A 25,859-nucleotide genomic window follows, 5' to 3' on the forward strand; every position below is an offset into this window, starting at 1 on the left:
TTTCTTGACAATCGGCATTAGTAGTGTCAATGTCGATTGTCAAGAAAGCAAAAGATTTTAATATCAGACGCGCTGGGGCCAAGGATACAGAGTGGATTGGACCATGAATGAAGAAATTCTATTTTCTTCCTCCATGATTGGACCTATTTCTGGGGCTACTTCTGATGAATCCTTCTGTTAGCGATTGTTAGTTTCCCATCTGCCATATAGAGACAGAATCTCACGGAGACAGATGTTCCTAGGACAGTGGCACTATGCTTGAAGTTTTTGTTTTTATAAAGACACGGGATTTCAAAAACCTGTGAAAATTTGAACAATTGACTGGTTGTCGAATAACTTGTCAAAGTTGCGAGATAATAACGGAAGAAAAAAAACACCCTTGCCACAAGAATTAGTTATGTGCTTCCATGCCCAGATGCTTGATTTCAGGACCTCAAAATCGAATTCTGAGGTCTCAAAATCAAATTCAAATATTTTAGTGGAAAATCACCTCTTTCTCAAAAAGTGCGTTACTTCAGAGGGAGCTGTTCCTTACAATCTTTTATACAATGAACAGCTCTCCATTGCTTGTTACCAAGTAAGCTTTTATGCTAACAATTATTTGAGTAATTACTAATAGTAATATGCCTTTAAACTATTGTGTGCATACAAACTTTTTATACCGGCCAAACGACAGAGGGCGCACTTCCGTTCGACCGACAAGTTTACAAAACTGTGCATGACATGTGGGTCCGACTGAATGTAGCCCGTACTTGTTCACATTTATGTCGAAGATTTCTCCTTTTTCACTCTAGTTTAATGAGTATATTACTGCACAAATAGAGGCCACACGACGGTGCTCCGGCTGGTTTCGCTTGTGACCTTTAAAGTGGAGCCAAAAAGGGCCAAGTTCAACAAGAAACGAGCAAAGGAACAGCAAGAATGTCGGACACCGATGACGATCCGGTTGTTGAAGAGGTAAGCACACTTCAGCCATGGAGGTAGAAATAGCAGCACACTTGCCTATCTATAGTTAACTTTAAGGTTATGTAATTGTTATGTTACTACTATTTTTTGTGATTGTGATGATTGGGCACTGATGCTCCCCGATGGGCCCGATTATCACAACGATCCAATCGAAACAGGTCAACTCAGTCATAATCATACCTAGCCCCACTTCACTTGGTGTGGCCAAGGGTAGCTGAATCCTTGGGGTACCGGTCAACTCGGTCCCAAGTCAACTCGGTCCCAGTCAACTCGGTCCCAAGTCAACTCGGTCCCAAGTCAACTCGGTCCCAAGTCATCTCGGTCCCAAGTCATCTCGGTCCCAGGTCAACTCGGTCCCAAGTCATCTCGGTCCCAGGTCAACTCGGTCCCAGGTCAACTCGGTCCCAAGTCATCTCGGTCCCAGGTCAACTCGGTCCCAAGTCAACTCGGTCCCAAGTCAACTCGGTCCCAAGTCAACTCAGTCCCAAGTCAACTCGGTCTCAAGTCAACTCGGTCCCAAGTCAACTCGGTCCCAAGTCAACTTGGCCGTATGGTTGACGGGAAGTTCTAAGTTGTTGGGCGAATAAATTTCAACTGAAAAACAATGAGTTCACAAATGTTTCTTTGCTTTCAACCAGAGTATTGTTTTTTGTATGGCTCTCAACAGATAACATTAATTGACAAACAGTAACAATTTAATCCTCTTTGAGATTTTATAAACAATATAATTTATAAAAAAGTACGATTTCTGTACGATTTTTATGTTTATTATTATTATTTTTAACCAAACATCAATTTTCTCATGTTTTAATTCTCAGAAATCGTACTTTTTTATATTATTTATAAAATTTGTTGATAAAATAAACATGACTCGGGTACGAGTTGACTTGGGTACGATTTGACTTGGGTACGTGTTGACCTGGGTACGAGTTGACTTGGGTACGAGTTAACCTGGTACGAGTTGGCTTGGGTATGAGTTGACTTGGGTACGAGTTAACCTAAGTATGAGTTGACTTGGGTACGAGTTGACTTGGGTACGAGTTGACTTGGGTACGAGTTGACTTGGGCACAAGATGGCCCGATTTCCTATGGATGGATGGGGAAGTGGTGAGGTACGTGGTACTATGGTAGGACGTCAGTGCCGGGAAGGATCCAACCTGCATGACCTGTGCCAAGTAAAGCTCTACTTTAGTTTAAAATGACAAGTATCGTGTGGGGGGGGGGTGATGATGATTTCCCAATGGCTGGAGGCATTAGAAGGAACCTTTTTCTTTCCCACTGTGCCTTTTGGCCACTCAGTGCAAAATCAACCAAGCAATAAAGTTGAGACAGGGCTCGAACTTGGGAAAAATGACCAACGAGACAGAAAAGTTGATGTATCCTTCCACCACTTGTTCATTTGTTATGAAATAAAAAAGTATCTATTCTAAAGTTTCTAAAGGGCCTGGTGTTATAGCTTGAAATGTTTACTGGACCTGAATTGAAAAATTTGTTTAAAAAAAAGACCAGAATAAAAGCGAGAACAAAACCTCCCAAGTTATTACACAGTGAAGTAGGCCCCCCCTATATTGTTAAATCAATTAAAAAACACAAGACTACCGTACTTGTCTTATAAGTTTACTGGCGGGACAGTCGAAACTAAAAACCAATGGCATCAAGCATCAATGGGTCTTAAATGTTCCTTGCAGGGTCGTAGCTGTGCGATAATGGACTTATTGCATGGCCACGACCCTGCCGGTTTTAGAGGAACGTTCAAGACCAGCCGTCGATTTCGCCAAACTCTTCCTAACTTAGGATTAATCTTGGGACTTAGGACGAGTCCAAGCCCTGCACTGTAGCATGCAAACCTTAAGATTAATCCTAAGTTAGTTTACTCGTCCTTGAGATAGGATTAGTCCTAGCGTTTCGTGAAATCGACTGCAGCTGGTACCACTCTTTTATTCCCTTATTTAAAATTGTATACAAAACTGAGCCAGTGAGTGGCAAGGCGGAACCAATTTAGTACATTGAAATTACACCCAAATGTCAGCTAAGCATGTTGGCCTAATATCATATAATGTTTTTTTTCCTTCTCATTGCTAGGTTGATGTTTACTTGTCCAAGAGCCTAGCAGAAAACCTTTATCTCTTCCAGGTAAGTAACAACCACATCATTGTAAAATAATTCTGAAGCCTGTCAACTTTGTCATCGAACTCGGTTAAATTTTACACAGTTTTTGTTTGCTGTGCTGACCATGGATTTCTTCACTTACTAACCCCTGTAAAGGCCCGGTCACACAGGCCTCGATAACGAGAACGAAAACAAGAACGTTAAAAATGCACGCCCTAGATTGGTTGAATAAGCAAGGGTGTATTCTGCGTGGAGCAATTCAACCAATAGAATGCGTTCTCTTTGCGTCGTTATCGTTATCGTTTTTAGGCCTTAAAGCACATAATTCTATGAATGGGATGTTAGCGCAAAATTTGGCAATAATCAAAGCCCTGAAGTTGGGAAACAATCGCATTTATTTTACTTTTTGACCAAAAGTGTTGATGTTTTTTGACCGAAAAGGTAATTATAAATTGGAATCAAAGTGTGTTGAATCGGTTTTCATCTAGTGGTTTAAACCCGCCAAGGCCTTGTTCTTGATAATTTACCTCGACTCCGTCTTGGTAAAATTATCAAGAACCAGACCTCGTTAGGTTTAAACCACTAGTTGAAAACCTCTTCACCACACATTGATTCCCTTATTTTAATTATAATGAATGTGTTTTTGTTTTTCAGTATCCTGTTCGACCATCTGGTATGCCATATGATGACTTTCAACACCTTGTGGCAAGAGTCAAGCCAAAGCAGAAAATGGTAAACGTCGTATTCACCGTCTATGTCTCTTTCCTTATGTGCAGGGCCCAATTTCATGGCTCTGCTTACCGTAAGTACAGAATTGGTGCTTATGGAAGCAGGGGATTCTGTGCTTATGGCAAGCGTATTTCACGGGTTGGCGTCAAATTTGCGCTTCTGCGCGTGCGTACTGCACGTTACTAGGCATTCTACGCTTACAAGGCTAGACCGGAAATTCAGCGCTTGCACGTAAGCGGGGAATCGTGATCGTAAGCGCAGAATTTGGCGGTAAGCAGAGCCATGAAATTGGGCCCCCTGGTTTGTTAGCCTTCCCACTGTACATGCTGTATATCGGACCATTTAATATCATCCACTTGGGGGTTATGTGCACAGTTGTGACACCGGACACTGGACACTATTGGAGATATGCAGGAGCCAAATTATGAACAGCTGTATACACAAGAAGAAAATCTCTTGAATAGCGCTTTATAACTTAATTTTTTGTTGTTGAGTTTTAACCAAACAAGCGGCAGCTTAGCACAGCTGTGGAGTTTGTATATCACGTCATCAGGTTAAACTTTTTGCATGAAGTTAAAACTGAGGTGGGCAAGTGCTTGTGACCTTCAACTTATTTCGTGACAATTTTTGCATTTTCTTCTACCCTCGCCAGGTGGAACATGAGATAACTGTAGGTCTTGATACTAAAAGTCAATAAACAAGCAGGATTCCAGTCACAAGAATACCATCTGACATGGTAATTTGGCTGGTAACTTTATTCTGGTTAGCACCATCTTTGTTTTGCTTAGCTTATTTTTATGCTTAAAGTAGAATTTTTTTTACATTTTCTTGCCAGGTGGAACTTGAGATAGGTCTGGACACTCAGAACTCAAACTATGACAAAAGCCGCGGAGAACAAATCTCAATCAACGTGGACGGAGCCAACCCCATCGGGAATCAAACATTTCAGAGGTAGGGTGGAGTTAAATTTTGAAAAATCCTTTTAGTCTGTGCTGTTTTCTGATGTTCATAAGGCGCACGGTCCATTTAGGGCCGGTTCAGCAACTGCACACGATTGTCAAACGATTACAGTGGCAAACGATTCAGCAGCGGTTGTAAGACGATTGGGGGATAGGTTCTTCAAACGCTTCAGTGCGCTGAGCTTGTCTGGTTGTCCGGAGTCCCAACAAAGGGGCTATAATCGGATTACTGTCCATTGTGTTTGGATTATAGCTTTGACCGATTGACCCTCTGTAATATAATCGTTTGCGGCAATCAAGTGACGGTTGCCGAACGGGCCCTAAATGGACCGTGCGCCTAAGTAGAGGATTTTATTTTACCCAAGGCACTCAACCATAATTGCTTCATAAAAGTTTGGGAAGGTAGTGTATTTTGCTCTACCAGCCAGCTACTGAAACACATGCCTACACCCTTACAGACTGTGAAAGTGGTTTAAACTTGTTTCAGCCCCAGGAGTAGGCAACAATCAGTTCAGTTTAGCCATCACTTTAAACTGGCCGTCCTTGGCCTTGTGATGTTCAACGATAAAAACACACTTTTAAAATGAAATACCTTGCTCAAAGCAGCAAAATGCAATCAGAGGATTTGGTTGCATTGTGAAGTAAACTGGTTTACGCTGTTCTTGGCACTCGGCAGCAACCTCGCTACGTCTCTAACCCCTGGGAGGGAAACTCCGATCCGTGTCTTTGGTTGGCTATCATATACGCGCAAACTATGAAACGCTGTGCGTCTTAAAAAAGCTTTATGCGCCAAAACGCGCGCGTATAAAGATGTATGTATTCATGTTTTTTTTGTCAAGCAACACTGAACGCCAAGGCAAGTTTATTACACACAGCGCATCCAGCGTGTGCGCGACTAACGCCCAACACAACGGATCAACCACAGGACTAATTGTAATATCCCATATATTTGGATATTTTTGAGTTACACTTCCAGGGGTTATGATCGAGCAAGGCATGCGGGGGAAAAATGGCGCGGCGAGATCGATCACCCCTGGGAACGAGGTTGACTGGGCAGTCACTAAATCAGGGTTGTACTGGACTGGAGGACTGAGGCCAGTGGTTTTAGTGTCGGGCCAGTAAACTCACAACCAGAAAAGTCCAACGGTCTTGAGTTTCTCAATTGAATAAATATCTTTTGAAACCAATAAATGGTGTCAAAAGCATAAAATAACAAACCTGTGAAAATTCGGGCTCAATCGGTCATCGAGAAAATGATGAAAGAAAAAACACCCCTAGCTAGAAGTCTTTTATTATTTTAGTGAGAAATTACCTCTTTCTCAAAAACTCTGTTACTTCGGAGGGAGTTGTTTCCCACAATGTTTTATAATATCAATGGCTCTCCAATGCTCGTTACCAAGTCAGTTTTTAAGTTAATATTTGTTTTGAGTAACTACCAAACGTGTACCTTCCCTTTAAGTCTAATAACTATTGTTAAATTCTGTTTGGTAAAAGTTTTACCTATAAGAATGAGGTAAACCTTCTCTAGTGCTTATTCAAATAAAACAGTTTACAAGTAAAACTGTGTAGCTTGTTCTCAGGTCCAGTAGAAATGTTGAGCTCTAATCCCTGCGATCTTGTAGATTGTCCTCCCTATTTCGAGCCCTGAGTATACGTTGCTTTCTAAAAAGACAGGAGTCCAGTCTATTGCCTCTGTTGGCTTTTGTGATACATTAGCGCTGGGTTGGTGTTTATTTCATGCCTTGTTCTAAATCTATAAAAGCATTTTTCTGATTTCCTCCTTAGTGACGTGATGGATAAGCAAGTACTTGCCTCATCCAGTGGGATGGCTTCAACGTCTCGCTATGCAGTAGGAATTCTAAAGGACGGTAAGCACATCTTGTTATTTTTAGGATCTACTTGGTTGAATATTTTGACTCTAATCAAGGCTGGTCGACCATTGGTTGACTACTCTGGTCGACCATTTGGAACCAGCCTCATGACCGTGGTTTTTTCACTGGTCCCAATAGCCTGTTCCATGCTTACACTTGTAAAGCGCAGAGTGACACCAGTGACACAAGTAGCCTTGTTTAGGGCAACTTGCATACATTTTTCGTTTGAGTGAGTGTGTCACTGCGTATGTACGTTGCTGTTTAGTAGTCGACTTATGTGCGCATTTGAATTTTCTCCTTGTGGTAAAGTGGAAGTTTGCATTGCCTTTTTTTATTCTGTCTGGCATTCAGGGTTAACCAGTCAGTGCCTATGTATGCAGTGCTGAATTCAAATCGGTGTAGGGGTAAAAAGCAAATGAAATTTTTGTTGTGCTATACAGGTGAACTACACTTGACACCCCTCCACGGACTAGCTCAGCTGAGACCTAACTTTGCTTACCTAGACAAAGCTGATCTGAAGAGCAAAGTAGACAAAGCAGACAATGAAGGTATGTTGAGGACGGAGACTTAAAAGTGGAAGGGAAATGTCAAATTCAATTTTTTGATGTTCGCATATTCTTGTCGATAGAGTTCTCATGTGAGGATGGAAAGTCTCTTTTTAAATTCTCACGTTAAAATGTTTGAAGAAAAAACACCCTTGTCACACAAAGTTGTGTGCTTTCAGATGCTTGATTTTGAGACCTCATATGTGAAACTGTCAGGTCTCGAAATAAATTCAAATATTTTACTGAGAAATTACTTCTTTCTCAAAAATGTTATTTCAGAGGGAGCCGTTTCGCGTTTATAAAATCAACAGCTCTCCATTGCCTGTTACCAAGTACGTTTTTATGCTAACAATTATTTTGAGTAATTACTAATAGTGTCCAGTGTCTTTAAGTAGTTGTTGTTTCCTTGACTTGAAATAGGAGAGTCGTCCCAGGAGGAGGAAGAGGAGGCTAAACCAGTCAAGGTCCAGTTTGCGAGACCAGAGAGTGACCAAGCCAAGGCAAGACGTCTGGCATCCTACTCCCATCATGAAAAGATGCTGTCTGAAGAGATGTGGGTACCACTCAGCTGCCAGTCCATCAATGTAAGTAATTAATAATAATACTAAATAATATTTACAGGACGCTTTTTACAAAAGTTACAAAGCGTCGACAGTAACTACGATTAAACTATTTCTGTGACGTCACTCTGTTGTTGAAAGTGTAGATTATTTTTTACGAATCTACACTTCGTTCACGAATCTACACTTAAGTGTAGACTCGTAACATAATCTACAGTTGAGTGTATATTACAAAATTTAGTAAATAGTTCAACTTGAAAATTGCTATCTTTCCAAACTGAAATATAAATATAGCATGAAGTGCAACAAAAACATAGCTGAAAAACATGTGTTTCAATTTACAAAAACATTTTCCAGTTGAGAAAAAATCACTTTAGTAAGACAATTTATTGTTAGCTGAGCAAACTGACGTTGTACTCAAATAACCTATAGACGATGTGACCTCTGACGTCACACGAAAACCATATCATGATGCGCGCGCATACCGCCGGGCAAAACCTTTGTGTTTTGGCAGCCAGCTAGAAAGTGTGTGCAATCTTACCATGACTACGTGTCTTTTTGCCCGGCGAAACATGACGTATACAGTGTTCTTTCAACAGAGGGCGGTTTGAATGTAAACATAGGTCACAACGTCTATATATTTTGTAAAATATTTATATGTGACTAATTATGTGTTGTTACTATTGGGAAATCCAATTCATTGAAACTGTTACATAACCAACGGGGGAAATAGTTTAAGTCAGATAATAGACTCTAAAGTGTAGATTGGTGAATACAATGTACTCGCCTTCGGCTCGTACATTCTATTTCTGAATCTACACTTCCTCGCCATTCTCTTTAACATAAACATTTAACTTAGCATAGCATAAAAGTAAATGAGTTTTTTACATGGCTTTGAAGGATTCAAGAGATGAAGCCTGACGGATGTGAAGAGGTACATGTAGATTATCTACTCCGCAGCAGTAGAATATAGCAAGACAGTTCTCCAAGAACAAACTCTACCTGGCAAGTAGATACACACATGGTGTTACCGCAAACCAACTATACATTGATACCTCACCATGCAATGCCTCAAATCCTATATACATGTAGATTGTTCCATAATGTATTTGCGCTGACTGTGAAGGTCATTGGCCATATTGTGTGTAGGATGGGGGTGCAGGGGACACTCAACCACAAATGGGAAGTAGAAGAACGAAGATTGCGAGAACTGTGTGCTTTGTTAGAAATAAGGTTCTGGTTCTGAACAAAAGTAGGAGCGAGAACATTTCTGACTAGTAGAAAGTCAGTTTGTCTTTTGATATATGTGCAAAGGGTCACAAACAAATTCAAGCCAAAGGTTTGAGGTTTTACATTGGCAGAATTCTTTATTACGTCGCCTGCAGGCGGAACATCCATCGATGAATCTAGTCTTGTCTATCTCCAATGTTTTAATCTTTTTGTAAAAAACTTAATAAGATATTAACTGATTAATAGTATACACCACTTAATATATATGTCTCTTTTATCTTAAATACACCTTATTTTGTAGTAATTATTTATCAATTGCCCAGTCTCACTCATGCATATTGTCCATGTTTCTTTTGGTTGTGTATGTATTTGTTTATTTTGTCTTTGTCTTTAGGGAAGGGGAACAAAAAGCATTTGCTTCTTCTTTGTCCTACATGTTAATGTCAAATTATTATCTTTTAATTCTTCACTAGCTGGATCAAGTTTTCATTTGTACAACAAGTTTATAGATATGTGTTCTGAACAATATTATCACAGTGTGTTGATTGATGTTGACGTTAATAAATGTATCTAAAATGAAATGAGAAAAATATATGCAGACAGACAGCACTGTTGTGGTCTCCACACAGTTATTGTGCGAGACTTAAAGACATTGGACACTTTTGGTAATTGTCAAAGACCAGTCTTCTCACTTGGTGTATCTCAACATATGCACAAAATAACAAACCTGTGAAAGTGTGAACTGAATTGGTCGTTGAAATTGCAAAATAATAATGGAAGAAAAAACACCCTTGTCGAACAAACGTGTGTGCTTTCAGATGCTTGATTTCGAGACCTCAAAATCTATTTCTGAGGTCTTGAAATCAAAATTTGTGGAAATTACTTCTTTCTAGAAAACTATGTTACTTCAGAGGGAGCTGTTTCTCACAATGTTTAGGGCTATCAATCGCTCTCCATTGCTTGTTGCCAAGTAAGGTTTTATGCTGATAATTATTTTGAGTAATTACCAATAGTGTCCACTGCCTTTAATCAATTTGTTTTGTTTCTTTTGTAGGATCAAAGGTCATACGCTGAGAGAGAGAAATTATTCTGTCAGGCAACGGAGAGTGAAGTGTCGCAACTCAATCTTCCACCGAGGTAAAACAGAAATCCGTTCAGGAATGCTCCATTAAATAAATAGGCTAAGCAGACGCATCCTTTGTAACTTAAAACTCACAACTGTTATCTCCATAAAATAACTTTTTCCAAAACAATGGACTTAATTGGTTTATGTTGAAACAAGTAGGGCTACTGACTGCCTAATTTTTTTGACCCTAATGTAGCCTATACCTGTTCATGTGTGCTGTGTTGTCATTTTGCCTTTGAGAAAGACTCTGTCAGGGCTGAAAAGTCAAACCATTAACTGTTTTACATGTAGGTCCTTTTGAAACGGCCAGTCTATTTTCTCGTTCACATTTTTTGTATTTTATTTATTAATTTGGGTTTTTACCCATATGCAAAGATGTGTGTTAGCACTGTATACTCGGTACTTACCCGAGTCCTGTGAAAAAATCACAGGGATATTACTCGGGTGGGATTCAAACCCAAGACCCTTGCAATTCTTACCAACTAGACCACCGACATTGCCCAGTGGCTAGAGGCAGTTCGAATCCTATGTATTGGCAGAAGGTACCACAACGATTTAAGACATGTAAGAGATGTTAAATTTGCATCGGGGATAAAGAATATTACTTTTTTTTACCCATACACCGATGTGTGTTAGCACTGTATACTCAGTACTTTCCTGAGTCCTGTGAAAAAAAAATCATAGGCATGTTACTTGGGTGGGATTCGAACCCACGACCCTTGCAATTCTAGAGCAGTGTCTCACCAACTAGACTACCGAGGCTGCCCGGTGGCTAGAGGCAGTTCGAATCCTATGTTTAGCAGCGAGTACTGCAAATGATTTAATAGATGCTAATTAATGTCGCTCGAGAAATCATTTAACATGTATTTTATTTTGTTTATTTTCTTGTTCTGGGTTCTTCTTTTGTCCAGAGACTACCTCGCCATGCTGGTACCAGAGGCTATGGAAGACGAAGCTGAGAAACCCAAGTTGCCGTCAAACGTTCTCTCCATGAACAACCTGAAGACAATGAACCTCTCCGATCAAGTCAAGGCACTCCTAATTAATGGTGTGTATTTATGCGCATATTCATATTTTTTATTATTCATCAAGTACAGTAGTTGAGGCCCTCCTAATTAATGGTGTGTATTTATGCGCATATTCATGTTTGTTATTATTCATCAAGTACAGTAGTTTAGGCCCTCCTAATTAATGGTGTGTATTTATGCGCATATTCATGTTTGTTATTATTCATCAAGTACAGTAGTTGAGGCCCTCCTAATTAATGGTGTGTATTTATGCGCATATTCATGTTTGTTATTATTCATCAAGTTCCTCCTAATTAATGGTGTGTATTTGTGTGCATATTCATGTATGTTATTATTCATTAAACTTTGGGTATGTTATAACAACATATATAACGGATGTTGTTGGGGCTCTGCAAAAGCAACTCTTTCAAAAGCTTAACTTGTACTTCACTTGTACAGTATTAAAACCCCACCCTGTACATAAGGCTGAGCAGGTTTTTTTTAATTTTTAAAATTATTTTCTATATATATTTTTTATGCAAGTTCGCCCAAAACAAGGCTAAAAGCCACTCTAGGTTGAATTCAAGTTTTGGTGGCTTAGTCATTGGGGTGTGGGTTCGAATCCCGGTCATGACAGTTGTGTCCTTGAGCAAGATACTTTACTAAAATTGCTTCTCTTCACCCAGGGGTATAAATGGGTACCTGCGAGGGTAGAGGTTGATATTGTGTATGAAAAAGCCACAAGCGCCTTACAGGCAGCTCAGGGCTGTATACTCCCTAGGGAGCTGAGAAACATTACAGTGATGTTATTGGCCCCATGATCAGGGCACTAATGCTTATTGACACTTTATTATACAAATATAACATGGTTTGAGGGTGACTAGTTGATATCAGCTCCCCATGGTAATGGAAGTTGACAACTTTGCCTCGGGAACTTGTTTGTCAACTTCCATTACCGAGGGGAGCTCACATCGACTAGTCACCCGAAATAAACCATGTTATATTTGTTTTACTTTACTTCATACATAATTCAGTTGTTTGGAGCAAAGGAAAATTACGACTGTGAAATAAAATGAACCATGATAAGTTTGTTCATGCGATGGATTTCACTAGAGCGATGTTCGTGCGTGTGTACAATAGTACCACGATCGTAAAGCGCATGACAAATAGAATAGCGCCTGGAGATGACGTCGCACAATGGCAATGCGCATGACAAGTAGAATAGCTCCCGGGGAGCTATTACTTGTCATGCGCATTTACCACTTGCGTGAATACTGACGTGCCCGCTTGGTAATTAACAAAATTAACTCCTGGCACAGGATGAGAACTTGACTCTCGGTCATGATGTATGTATGAGGTATAGTAATGTAAAATAAGCTATATAAGAACAAGTTATTGTTACTTTTATTGCTTAGCCAAGTATTAGATAAAAGAATTCAATGTTCAAAATAATCAGTTTATGGTTAAACATTGAGGCTTTGCTGAAGCCTCTGTCATGGTGTAAACTGCAATTCATACATACCTTCGACAGTTTCGCTATTCCTTTTAGTGGAGAGCGCGTCATGTGGGGGTGTTTAAACCTTTGTTTATAACTGGTTGTGAGCGGAGACTCCGCGCTAGTCTTGATGCAAGCCGTTTCTTGTTACTGGCGATGCAGGCGCTGTCGGTGAGTCTGGCCGCACTGTGTGTAAAAGGAAAACCGACGAATATGCACCAAAATCGGAAAAACACACGCGTACGTACATCGTATATGCACATACTGAACGTACCATGGTGGTGGAATCATAGAGAGGTCAAGCACTCGGAAACGGATAAGTTTTACAGAGTTTCTTACTTTATTACGCCTTTTTACCAAAAAGGCATTTATGAATGAGAATCAAAGTGTGTTGAATCGGTTTTCAACTAGTGGTTTAAACCCGCCGGGGCCTGGTTCGTGATAATTTACCTCGACTTCGTCTCGGTAAAATTATCAAGAACCAGGCCTCGTTGGGATTAAACCACTAGTTGAAAACCTCTTCACCACACATTGATTCCCTTATTTAAATATTGTGGAATTGAACAACAAAATCAAATCAATGGAATTTTTTGTTTTCAGCTAAAGCCTTGAGGTTCACACAGCTGCTTGGTATCCTGCCTGGTACCCCCGACCCTATTGCTGTGCTGAGAGCTGTCCAGCAGGTGGCCATGCTAGTCCAAGGATGCTGGGTGGTTAAAAGGTGAGTCAATGCATAACAATAAGGGAATCAATGTGTGGTGAAGAGGTTTTCAACTAGTGGTTTAAACCCGCGCCGAGGCCTGGTTCTTGATCATTTTACCGAGACAAAGTCGAGGTAAATTATCAAGAACCAGGCCTCGGTGGGTTTAAACCACTAGTTGAAAACCGATTCAACACACTTTGATTCCCATTCATAAATACCTTTTCGGTCAAAAAACATCAACCCTTATGGTCAAAAAGTAAAATAAATGCAAAAATTATAATTTTTCAATGATTTCTTTCAACACAAAACCCCTCCAGCTGTGAAATGGTAAGGCCCAGTCAAGGCCCTCGGGTAAACAACTACTTATAAGGGAATGCTGTGCGCGTTGCCTGATTGCGTGGTGTGGCACAACTGTCTTGGCTGTTGCTCTCGACCAATAGGAATGAAGAAACTGTCTTATAAGCACAGGTGCAAACGCATGTGTCATGCCCATGTTATAACACTTTTTAGTGGTGTTATATCATCCGTTCAAACAACCCCTCGTGATGCCCTCTTGACCAATCAGAATGGATAAACTGTCTGCGGTATTTATGAATAATAATTAACCATTCTTGTATAGCGCATAACACATAGTACTTGAACATGTCCCTAAGCGCTCTAGAGAAAAACGCAACAGAATACAAAGACAAGATGTACCGGGTTTAACAAACAAAAATGGATGAATTAAATGTTAAATAAGTGCGTCTTTAAAGCAACCTTCAACTTAACAATCTAGTCAATGTTTTTTGGATGTTCCGGGAGCTTGTTCCATAAAGTTGAGGCAGTGTAAGCAAAGCTGCGTTCACCATATGACTTGGTCATTACTGGTGGATTAACGAACAACTTTTAATTAGAACGAATATTTCTAGAAGGTGTGTACAATGTTAAAATCATAAAATACATAGCACTGATGACAGCACTTTTGTTAAAAGATGCCCGGCTGTCAGACAAACGTTCCACCACTTATGCGTGATCATCGGGTCATTAACATGCCAAACTGCTCTAAAGTATAGGGTAGTATTCGAACTAGAAGCTGTGTTGGTGTTAAACTTAATTTTTCCTTAGTTGGCCCAAAGCCTAGCAAGTCTTATGGGGATCAGGCTTTTTCTAGTTATGCTCCAATTCTTTGGAATGAACTACCTATTAATATGAGGCCTATGACTATCATCAACTTTGCTATTTTTAAAAACTCACCTCAAACGCAGTATTATGAAATTGGGCCCAAGGTCCATGAATGTGTTATATCTGCAAGCTTGAGCCTAATTATGGCTCTCTGCTGTGAGCAGAGTTCAGCGACATTTCAAGATTATTAAGCTTACTATTTTTTCTTTTTTTGACAGTGATGTCCTGTACCCAAAGGATAGCACTAGCCCAATCAGTGGTGTGCCAGCTGATATACTGTGTAGAGGCAGGGACTATGTGGTAAGTTGAGAGGCTAGAAATGTTGAGAGTGTGGGGCTGACGAGTTTCTGGGTCTATTTTGTGTTTCGTGTGAACAAGTTTCAAACGACAAGGATTAACATGTACATGTATGTGTGTAGTGTAGCTGTATGGAACAAATAGAGTTGTTGCAGATTGGAGTCACAGTGAAATTTTGCTTTTCCTTGCCACTTGACTTCCCCTTGTGAAGTGGGATAGTCCAGGTTTCACGATTGTATTCTGCCACAATTTCATCAAACACTTTGTTTAAAGACCTTGACAGGCCGAGTGGTTAAGAGCATCGAATTCAAGTTCTGGTGCTGATTCACGGGAGTGTGGGTTCGAATCCCGGTCGTGACACTTGTGTCCTTGAGCAAGATACTTTACTACAATTGCTTCCCTACACCCAGGGGTATAAATGGGTACCTGCGAGGGTAGAGGTTGATATTGTGTATGAAAAAGCCACAAGCGCCTTACAGGCAGCTCAGGGCTGTATACTCCCAAGGGAGCTGAGAAACATTACAGGGATGTTATTGGCCCCATGACCAGGGCACTAATGTAAAGAGCATTGATACGGTTATTGTGAAATGCACTACATATATAAGAATTTGTTGTTATTGACACTATTGGTAATTGTCAAAGACTAGCCTTCACAGTTGGTGTATCTTAACATATGCATAAAATAACAAACCTGTGAAAATTTTAGCTCAAGCGGTCATCGAAGTTGCAAGATAATAATGAAAGAAAAAAACACCCTTGTCACACGAAGTTGTGTGCTTTCAGATGCTTAATCTGATGTCTTGAAATCAAATTCGTGGAAAATTCCTTCTTTCTCGAAAAACTACATTACTTCAGAGTGAGCCATTTTTCACAATTTTTTTATACTATCAACCTCTCCCAATTACTTGTTACCAAGAAAGGTTTTATGCTAAATATTATTTTGAGTAATTACCAATAGTGTCCACTGCCTTCAAAGTGCAAAATTATTGATTTAGAAATCAATATTTAAAAAAGATTCGCAAAAACTATTTACTTATACTGGCACTTTCCCGAGTTCTGTGAAAAAAAGCTCACAAACATATTACTCCAGTGGGATTCGAACCCTTGACCTTTGCAATTCTAGAGCAGTGTCATACCAACTGGACCACCAAGATTGCCCGGTAGCTAGGTGCAGTTTGAATCCCATGTTTTAGCAGCGGGTACTGCAAACTTTGCAAATTTAACATCTATTAAACTATTGACTTGTTTTTTTGTTGTGTTTTCTCCCCCTTTTTAAAATAGATGTGGAGGTTTAACCAGAGTCGCTGCATTGTAAGGAAAGAAATGGCATCAATTACTAAGGTTTGCACAAATTGAATCTGATTTCTACATCACTGAAATTAATGTTAACAAAATAAAGAAAACAAAATCCGCCATGCCAACATGACAGATTGTTTAATATTCTTTTGAAGCCCAACTTAAAAAAAATTCTCGACATATCTCAAACTTTGGTTTGATTTACCCAGTCCGCACTGATAAAATGTCTCAGTAGGCCGTTCTGTATCAGTTGAAACCATAACGTCTCCAATAAATTTTTATCATAGTTTACCAAATCTGAAAATTTGACCATTGGCATGGAGGTTTTTGGGAGGATTTTGGACTCAAAAACCCAACTTCACAAAAATCTAAATATACCTCAAACTTTAGCTACCCCCCCCCCCCCCCCAGTCCTCACAAATAACATGTCTTTAGTAGTCCGTTCTATATCATTTGAAACCATAAAATCACCTAAATTTGTTTTGACCCCAAGTCTGAAAATTTGCCCATATGGCCAGATTTTTGAACGATAACTCAACTTCACAAAATTCTCAATATATCTAAAACTTTGGCTAATTTACCAAGTCCATAGTCTGTTCTATATTTAGCAGGGGTGAGTGCTTGTTAAATATGCGGTTTACTAAACTTTTGATTGTTCATTTGTTTGTTTGTTTAAAAAAAAAAACCAATCCCTGTCAACTTCTTCTTGCTTCACCCTGTATCTTAAACTATGACCTTTTCCCCCCATTCCACACAAACAAAATGTCTTCTCTAGGTCAAATTTTTGACTCCCATAAATGGCCGACCGTGTTAGTTCGCAAAGTAAAAGGAAAACCACGCAATTTCGAGGCAAATTTGTGTGGATCATTGTATTCTACTTTTAAAACATCTTTCAAACCATATGCATGTTATAACAAATGGTTACAAACGCTTTTTATAGACCAACTCGTCCGATCCAAAGCAACGTGTTCCCTTAAATAATAACAATAACGCCCAATATTACTTTTTTCATTTTTTTTTTATAAAACTAGCTTCCTTCCGAGGACATGAAGAGTATCTTAGAGCAAATGGCGAGGCCAAAGGTCAATCGAGGCTGGGAGTTTGCTATTGAGTTTGACAGTGAGTTTGTCATGCACCATGAAGAGGTCACCCAGAGGCAGCACATGCTGTGGGACGCCAAGTACCAGCAGTATGTATAATAAATAATAATCTATTCTATAAGGATACCTATTTGTCAAGTGGTGCTCGCACCCTGCTGAATTGATGCGTCCTGGGGTCAATTTCGGGGTACCCGTGAGTTTGGGTTTGTGTTATTTGTGACGTCACAGTCAGAGCGCAAACTTGAAGTTACTTTGGGGTTGGGGGCTATCATAGGGTTGTCAGGGGGTCTGCGTTGTTTCATAATCAGGGCCATTTACATTTTGCAAAGGGCACTTCCATTGGAAATCTCAAATCTATGGGAAGCTTATGAGGGGGCACTTAGGTTTAAGACCAGCAGCAACAGAGGCCATGGCCTCTCCTCTGTGTAGTTCCAGGCATGTCCAGAGGTTACCAACATTCAGCATTGCTTGACTTTGGGAAAAAAAGCTGCGTTAAACAGTGTGCATAGTAAGCTTGGGCGATATCGATTTATTTTATTCACGATATATCACCGACAATATATCGCGATATTCGATATAATCGCGATTAATGAAATTTGACATCATCAGTCTTAAAACTCCAAGTGAAAGTTGTAGAAGAGACAGTCCTTGCATAAGAGAGGTTGTCTAATGACCTATTCTTCTGGTTTTACTCAAAACCTATGGGGTGCAAGATGTCTCAGCTAGTAAATACATCGCGATATTTAATCGATATAACGATATATCGAGGTTATCGCGATATATCGCGATATATCGCGATATATCACGATATATCGCGATATATCGATATTTCGATTAAAACCAAATCCATCCGATATCGAAATCGTGTCCAAATTAATATCGCGATATTCGATAATATCGTGATATCGTCCAAGCTTAGTGCATAGAAGTACCTACATGTAGTGTCTTGGATGTTCTTGAATTTGAATTTTACATGAAACATGATGAATTGTAAATTTGTATTGCTACTCTATTTGGTTTTTGTTTTAATGTCTAATGTAATTTTTTTTTTTTTTTTTTAATTTGTTTTTTAACATTTTCATGCGTCTTTGAACAGCCTTGTCTGGAATTGGCGAATATAAATTAAACTATTTGTATTATTAGAAGAAGAAGTGTGGTGTTAAAAGAGGGATTTTTATAGAGTTGTCTTTATTTTTTATTTTTTGTTATACTCTACTCAGGCTTTCCAAAGTTTTGAAAGTTCCAAAACATGACGCGGAAAAGAAGAGCAAAGGAAAAGACACCAAAGATTCATCCCAACCAGGTAACGTAACAGTGCATGATCTCATGCTACATCATAGGTGATGTTAGTCTTGGTGCAAGACCTTGTTTTTCGCTATCACTCAACTATCGCGACCCCCCGCTCCACTTCTCGTTTTTGGAACACTTCCAAATCACCCCCACCAGGGTCCAATGTCTTAGAGCTGCCTAAACGTTAAAAAAAATATTTGAAAATCCCTGCTTAGCAATAATGAGCAGGATGCCATTCACAAATAGTACATCAGACATGGTACTTTGGCTGGTAACCTCATTCTGGTTAGCATAATTTTGTTTTGCTTAGCTTATTTTTGTGCTTTAGTAGCTCTATGAAACTGGGCCCAGACCACTCACAAAACTTGCTGGCGGGATCGCGGCTCACAGAAACGCCCTCTATCGGTGTAATAGTTGTGACATGTGTTGCGTTGAGTGTATGGGGCGGAGCCTATGGTATTACCATAGAGGTTGACCAACTCAACACGAACGTCTTGCACCAAGACTTAGATGGTGTTTGAAGCATTGCATTGTGTTGAAAATAATATATTTGTTGAGCATGAAACCAGGCTTTCTGCTTCTCACCCATACCTTCTTGCTTTTGTGAGATGTACAATAAGGAGCCATTCCAACATCTTTAGTCCACGTACTGCATCTCGTTGGAACTCCTTGCCTGGTGGATGTTTTCCTCCCATTCTACAAACTTAACCGTTTTAAAGACACTGTACACTATTGGTAATTGTCAAAGACCAGTCTTCTCACTTGGTGTATCTCAACATACGCATACAATAACAATTCTGTGAAAACTTGAGCTTAAATGGTCATCGAAGTTGCGAGTTAAGAATGAAAGAAAAAACACCCTGGTCACACGAAGTTGTGTGCTTTCAGATGCTTGATTTCGTGACCTCAAATTCTAAACCTGAGGTCTCAAAATAAAATTTGGGAAAATGACTTCTTTCTCAAAAACTACATTACTTCAGAGGGAGCCGTTTCTCACAATGTTTTATACAATGTTTTATACAATGTTTTATGTTTTTCGACCTCTCCCCATTACTCGTTACCAAGTGAAGTTTTATGTAGACCCTTACAAACAATGACCAAGAGTGGCTTTTAGCCTTGTTTTAGGCATACTGGCATGAACAAAACGTTTGTGTTACCTAGTGTCTTGCGGCTTCAACCATGTGTATATGGGTGATATGGTTGGCTTGTGCGTAAAGCGCTCGCCTCTCACCAAGGTGACCCTGGTTCGATTCCCGGACAGGGCCATGTGTGATTTGAGTTGTGCGAATTGGTTCTCTGCTGTGCCACAAGGGTTTTCCAGACTATCCGGTTTTCCTCCCTCGGGAAATGTCAAACACTTTCGATCTTGGCTGTGCTCCGTGGTCATAATGGGTTGATGTGGCTGGCAGCTGAATGCGCCCTTGCATGCCTGCTTCTCGAACTCGTGGGAGCATTTAAGCCAACCCTGTAGCTGCAGCACACCACATTACACACTCCAGTGGACAAACATAATAATAATAGTAACAATAATAATGATAATAGACCGTTTTTATATAGCGCTTTTCACGGCCGAGGGGTGTCTCAAAACGCTTCCGACATTATTACCCCTGGTCACTGGGCCTTAAATCATTCCTTAAACCATCTCAGCTCCCTGGGGAGTATACAGCCTGTGCGCAATATATGCACTACTCGGCTAAACCAATCACAAGAACCATCTCTGCCCTCACAGGTACCCATTTACCCCTGGGTTGAGAGAAGCAATTATAGTTAAGTGTCTTGCTCAGGGACACAAGTGTCACGACTGGGATTGCAACCCACTCTCTGCTGAACAGAAGCATCAGAGCTTCGGTGCTCTTATCCACTCAGCCACGACACCCCAAACATACAGCCAGCAGTCAGCTTGGCTTGATTTCATGGCTCTGCTAACTGTCGAATTCTGATCTTGCTCTTCCCAAAAGCCAAAGATGTAGTACCTCTTATGTCTGATAGATTTTTGTTTTCCTTTGTAGTTGAAGTCATGTCCGGTCAGGAGCGTGTGAAGGTTGCTCGTAACCGTGCCCGCACCAAAAGCCTGACCCAGCACACGCCTCAGGACAACGCGGAACACAAAACACCCAACAGCAATGCGAGTTTAAGAACTGATTCTGGGGACGGATCATCGACCAGGAATAATACTGAACCTGGGGACGGCCCATCGACTAGGGTTAGTACTGAACCTGGGGACGCCGCATTGACTAGGATTAAAACTGAACCTGAGGAGAGCCCCCCGGAGCCTATGGACGTATCGCCCTCGGGCGAGGAGAGTTTACGAGGGGGCGCTGCCAATGCAGGCGGCGACAACAACTCACTTCAGAATGGTCCGAACTTAGAGAACGGTTCGTCCGTCGATGACGACAGGAAAGAATTGACCGCTTTATTACGGGATAAGTTTGTTACCAATTATGTGATGAGTTTATCTGAAATGCGCCAGCATATAATGGCACGGTTATCGGAGAGGCCCGCAGGGCACCGTGAAGGGACCCCGACCGATGCCATGCTGGAACAGTGCGCTGTTGATGTCGGTGCTACATTACTTCATATACCTGTAAGTTTATATTTTATATAACACCCATCTGAACATGGCCTTTGATTGGAGGATTGTTGGTCACATGGAATTCAATTTGCTTCGTTGATTTTTTTTATAATTCTTTATTTCAATTTTACCCCTTTTTACCCCCGTTGGCTGGTTTGACTTGTTTTTCCATAGTGATATTTCTAACAAAGGACTCATTCAACTTGTTTGCAACACGTATTGACAAAACAAGTGAGGGAAACCACCAACTTTTGGGCTAGATAGCTCACTTTATTGATATGCTGGTACCATAGAGTTATACATGTATATAAGAACTAGAGGGCGCAGTGGTGATGCTGCTTGCACAAACACAACGGCACCGCAAGGAGACATGCGCGCGCCATTCTGTACACGCGTTGAATATGAAACACACGTTGGAGTTTGTGTTTATTGAACGCTACGCGATGCTGTTTTGGCAACTTTCAAAATGGCCGCACAAACACACACTGTGCGATGCCAGTTTTGTCAACTTAGAAAATGGCCGCCTGCGCGCATGCCGGGACGCTTATATAGGCCAGTGCGCCCTCTAGTTCTTATATATAACTCTATGGCTGGTACATTAATTTAGAGGTCGCAGGATCAAATTCCACTTTGTCAAGTTTATGGTGGCATGGTTGGCTTGTGCGCAAAGCGCTCGCCTCTCACCAAGGTGACCCAGGTTCGATTGCCGGCCTGGGCCATATGTGAGTTGTGTTGTGCGTTGGTTCTCTGTGCGTTGGTTCTCACAAGGGTTTTCCAGACTATCCGGTTTTCCTCCCATGGGAAAAAAATCAAACACTTTCGATTTTGGCTGTGCTCCGTGGTCATAATGGGTTGGCGGGCTGGCAGCCAAAGGCGCCCTTGCATGCCTGCTTCTCGAACACGTTGAAGCCTGGTCCTTCGCAATTCAGCTCTTAGCTGCGAGTAAGGATGATTAGCCCCCCCCCCCCAAAAAAAAAAAAATATTTTCTTTGCTCAACCCCAAACTTTTTCAGCTTAGGTTTTGGTCAGACCTGCAGGTGTTATTTTTATTACCGGCCAGAATCTTGCCTGACAGGAAAGGAATAACCATAGAAATAAAAAAGTCAGTTCTTTTTTTCCCTTGTGGTTTATATTGATATCTGAAACAAAAAGTTGCATCCCCTTAAAGGCAGTGGACACTATTAGTAATTGTCAAAGACTAGCCTTCACAGTTGGTGTATCTCAACAAAAGCATAAAATATCAAACCTGTGAAAATTTCAGCTCAATCGGTCATCGAACTTGCTAGAAAATAATGAAAGAAAAAACACCCTTGTCACACGAAGTTGTATGTGTTTAGATGGTTGATTTCGAGACCTCAAGTTCTAAATCTGAAGTCTCAAAATCAAATTTGTGTAAAAATTACTTACCACCAATATAGGGCTAGATAGCTCAGTTGGTAGAGCGCCGGCACGTTAATCCGGAGCTTGTTGGTTCGAATCCCACTCTAGTCAATTCTTTGTCAACCCCAAAAATCATTTCAAAATTTACCCAGTCAGTTTCCCTTGTGGTTTATATTGATATTCTTTGTTTGTTGTGACATCATTAGTGATATAGATCACTGATGATTTGTTTCTGTAAACTGCAGGATTTCTAATATTAAAATGTTTCATTTTTGTTTCCATACTTTCAGTGGCCTTCAAATAGTTTGATTGAAGACAAAAAGATATTTGGTCTCTGCGAAACTGGCGATTCATTAGACAAGGTATGAGTATTAAATGTTTCTCAATTAAATTGAGAAACTTTTTTTTTTAATGTTTCATGTTTTGATGCCTTTTTTGTAGTTTGTGTTCCTTGAAGACTCCTTCGCTCCGTAAATTCACAAATAGGAGATTCTGAATTTGTAAATTTCTTATACTTAATAAACACAAGGGGCTTAAATATGATCCCCGGACCGTTCCGGGAAAAGTAGAACGCTCCGGGGATCACCTCGAGAGTCGTAGTTTTAACCAATGAGAGACTTTTGAGACATACATGTAATGGTTCTTTTTTGTGGCTCTGAGCGTACGCGCACATGCTCTGTATTGTTGCATAGGTCTGAGCACTACTGGTGAGAACTGTGAAAAAGGACCGTCCAAAAGTCTTCCATTCATTGCTATTCAACTTTAAAGGTTTTTCTCTTGTCTTTTTGACTCTCCTAGTTCCGTGCGGTAATCTTTGACATGTTTCGAGAGGGCTTCAAGTATCGACGCAATCAATTCTCCGAGCGATTCAAGGAAGTTCTTGGGAAAGAGCCAGCATCCAGAGTAGAGTTTGACAGACTTATCAAAGTGAGTATCAAGCAAGGGGCCTCGTCACTTAGGGCAACTTGGGAGGCAACCATTTGCACAAAAAGGAACGCTTTGGTGGCTAGGAGATTTTTTTGCACACAGAAATGTTACAATCCCCGTAAAAAAAATATGTGGAAACTGAAATGCGAGTGCTTCGACTTCTTGGAGATCGTCTGGAATTGGTTGCTTTTAAATTGCCTCGTGTGACATGACCCAGTGGACCCAGTGTTGAAATATAAGTGAGTTCAGTTGACCTGGCATAAAAGTGGTTAAAACACCAGCAAACATTTAATAGTTACTACAGTAACAATTCACAGGCTTAACATACCTGCCAACTGTTCATATTTATTTGAAATTGTCAAAAATGTTTTAGTTTACTGGCCGCAAACAATCAGGGCCCATTTTCATGGCTCTGCTTACCGTAAGCACAGAATCAGCGCTTGCAGAAGCAGGGAATTCTGTGCTTACGGCAAGCGTATTTCACGGGTTAGCGGCAAATTTTGGCTTCTGCGCACTCCACATTACTAGGCATTCTACGCTTACAAGGCTAGCGCAGAAATTCGGCGCTTGCATATAAGCTGGGAATCGTGATCGTAAGCGCAGAATGCAGCGTTAAGCAGAGCCATGAAATTGGGCCCAGAACATTTCTATTTCTGACAAGAGACGTCTGTGAACAAGATAACAAATTTAAAGCAAAAGAGGGTGCATTTCACTTGTGGCAATTGAGATGCACTAACGGGATACAGTGATTTGTAATAATGTTTTAAATGCATACATCATTTGTAAATGTAAAAAGTTTTTTTGGCACGACTTCTCATGCTATATCTGTGGACTCAGAGATTTTAGAGATGATGTCTTACCACTAGACCACCAAGCCTGCCTGGTAGCGTGAGGCAGTTCAATTATTATGTATCAGCTATTATTTCTAAGAGTTCACTAAATTCAGAAATGAGTCGAGAAATAATGACTTCCAGTAAACAAAGGGTAAAACAGTTTAAGGGCAGTGGACACTATTGGTAATTACTCAAAACAATTATCAGCATAAAACCTCACTTGCTAACGAGTAATGGGGAGAGGTTGATAGTATACAAATATTGTGAGAAACGGCTCCCTCGGAAGTGACGTAATTTTCAAGAAAGAAGTAATTTTCTATGAATTTGATTTTGAGACCTCAAGTTTAGAATTTGAGGTCTCGAAGTCAAGCATCTGAAAGCACACAACTACGTGTGACTACGCAACTCCGACGACCGATCAAGTTCAAATTTTCACAAGTGTGTTATTTTATGCATATGTTGAGATACACCAAGTGAGAAGACTGATCTTTGACAATTACCAGTAGTGTCCATTGTCTTTAAGTTGTTTGTATTCCACAAAACTATTGTAAATTCATATTTCTTTTCTTCTGTTTTCTTGTTTTTATTGCAGAGTTTATGTCTCTACAAAGCACAGTTCTGGTACCTGAAAGGAACGTTACCAACTTGATGTCAAAGTAGCGTATTTTTTTTATATATTTTATTTATGGTGATTAAATAAGGCCCAGTTACTTTATTACCGTTTCATCAACAAATTTGAGTCGATGGAAAGTAAACCATTTTTTTTGTAATCAAGTCAAAAACCTCATGTGAAAGTGACTGGGTAAGTGTTTAATTTGATTTTGGGACGAACGAAGGAAAATTAACTGGAATTTAATTTGAACCTGTGACCTCCTGATTAATGTGTAGATGCTCTACCAACTAAACCATCCAGCCTAATTGTGGGGGGGGGGGGGTCTCCCCGTTTTGCCAATAGTCTTTGTTCAGGTGTGCCATTCAGAAGTGATTAAACCCTTTCTAAGGAAATATTATTGTTTTTTATATTATAACTATTTTTTGTGCACATCAAATTCTGTGCACATGTTCGCATTGGGCTTATTTTGATTGCTGCAATTTAAATAAGGAAGAATGAATTTCTTGTAGGATCTATCTTGACTAGGATAGTTGTAAAGACAAGTATGTTTCTCTCAAGGATTGGTGCAAATATGAATTTTATAACAAGTGAGCTTTTATATTGAAACTGACAATTGTGTCCTTTTCTTACCAATCCATTTGTCAATTTCACAAAACTCTTCCTAATTAGGATTAATCTTAGGACTTAGGATGAGTCCCAATCCTGCACTGTAGCATGCAGACCTTAAGATTAATCCTAAGTTAGGACGAGTTATATAGGATTTGAGGCATTGCATGGTGAGGTATCAATATATATTTGGTTTGCGGTAAAACCATATGTGTATCTACTTGCCAGGTAGAGTTTGTTCTTAGAGAACTGTCTTACTTATTCTACTGCCGCGGAGTAGATAATCGGGGTTCAAAGCTAGTCGAAACGTTGCGACCAATTCAGAACTGACGCGGCAGTACAGTTAATTACGATCCTGTTAGCTAAAGTAGTAAGTCCAAGTCTACTTTCTATACCATCCGCCCTGGTAATAGTTAAAAGCAGGACAGTTCTTTTCAGAACTGAGAAGTCTCCCGAACACCCGCTTATCTACTCCGCAGCAGTA

At 40.2% G+C, this 25,859-nt stretch overlaps 1 protein-coding gene across 1 annotated transcript; it reads left to right on the forward strand.

Annotated features, from left to right (window-relative positions):
- Nucleotides 1-715: 715 nt before the first annotated feature.
- LOC117292735 (DNA-directed RNA polymerase III subunit RPC5-like) lies at nt 716-25,439 on the forward strand. The gene is made up of 18 exons (XM_033774882.1): nt 716-957; nt 3,049-3,099; nt 3,730-3,807; nt 4,640-4,755; nt 6,549-6,631; nt 7,075-7,182; nt 7,600-7,763; nt 10,024-10,106; nt 11,007-11,143; nt 13,198-13,318; nt 14,680-14,761; nt 16,040-16,099; nt 17,086-17,243; nt 18,375-18,457; nt 20,454-21,028; nt 22,687-22,758; nt 23,195-23,323; nt 24,749-25,439. Exons 1-18 carry the CDS (start codon nt 922-924, stop codon nt 24,803-24,805), a joined length of 2,193 nt encoding a protein of 730 aa, XP_033630773.1. The 5' UTR covers nt 716-921; the 3' UTR covers nt 24,806-25,439.
- The last annotated feature ends 420 nt before the right edge of the window (nt 25,440-25,859 follow it).

Source organism: Asterias rubens, chromosome 7 (assembly GCF_902459465.1).
Source record: "Asterias rubens chromosome 7, eAstRub1.3, whole genome shotgun sequence".
Lineage (NCBI taxonomy): Eukaryota > Metazoa > Echinodermata > Asteroidea > Forcipulatida > Asteriidae > Asterias > Asterias rubens.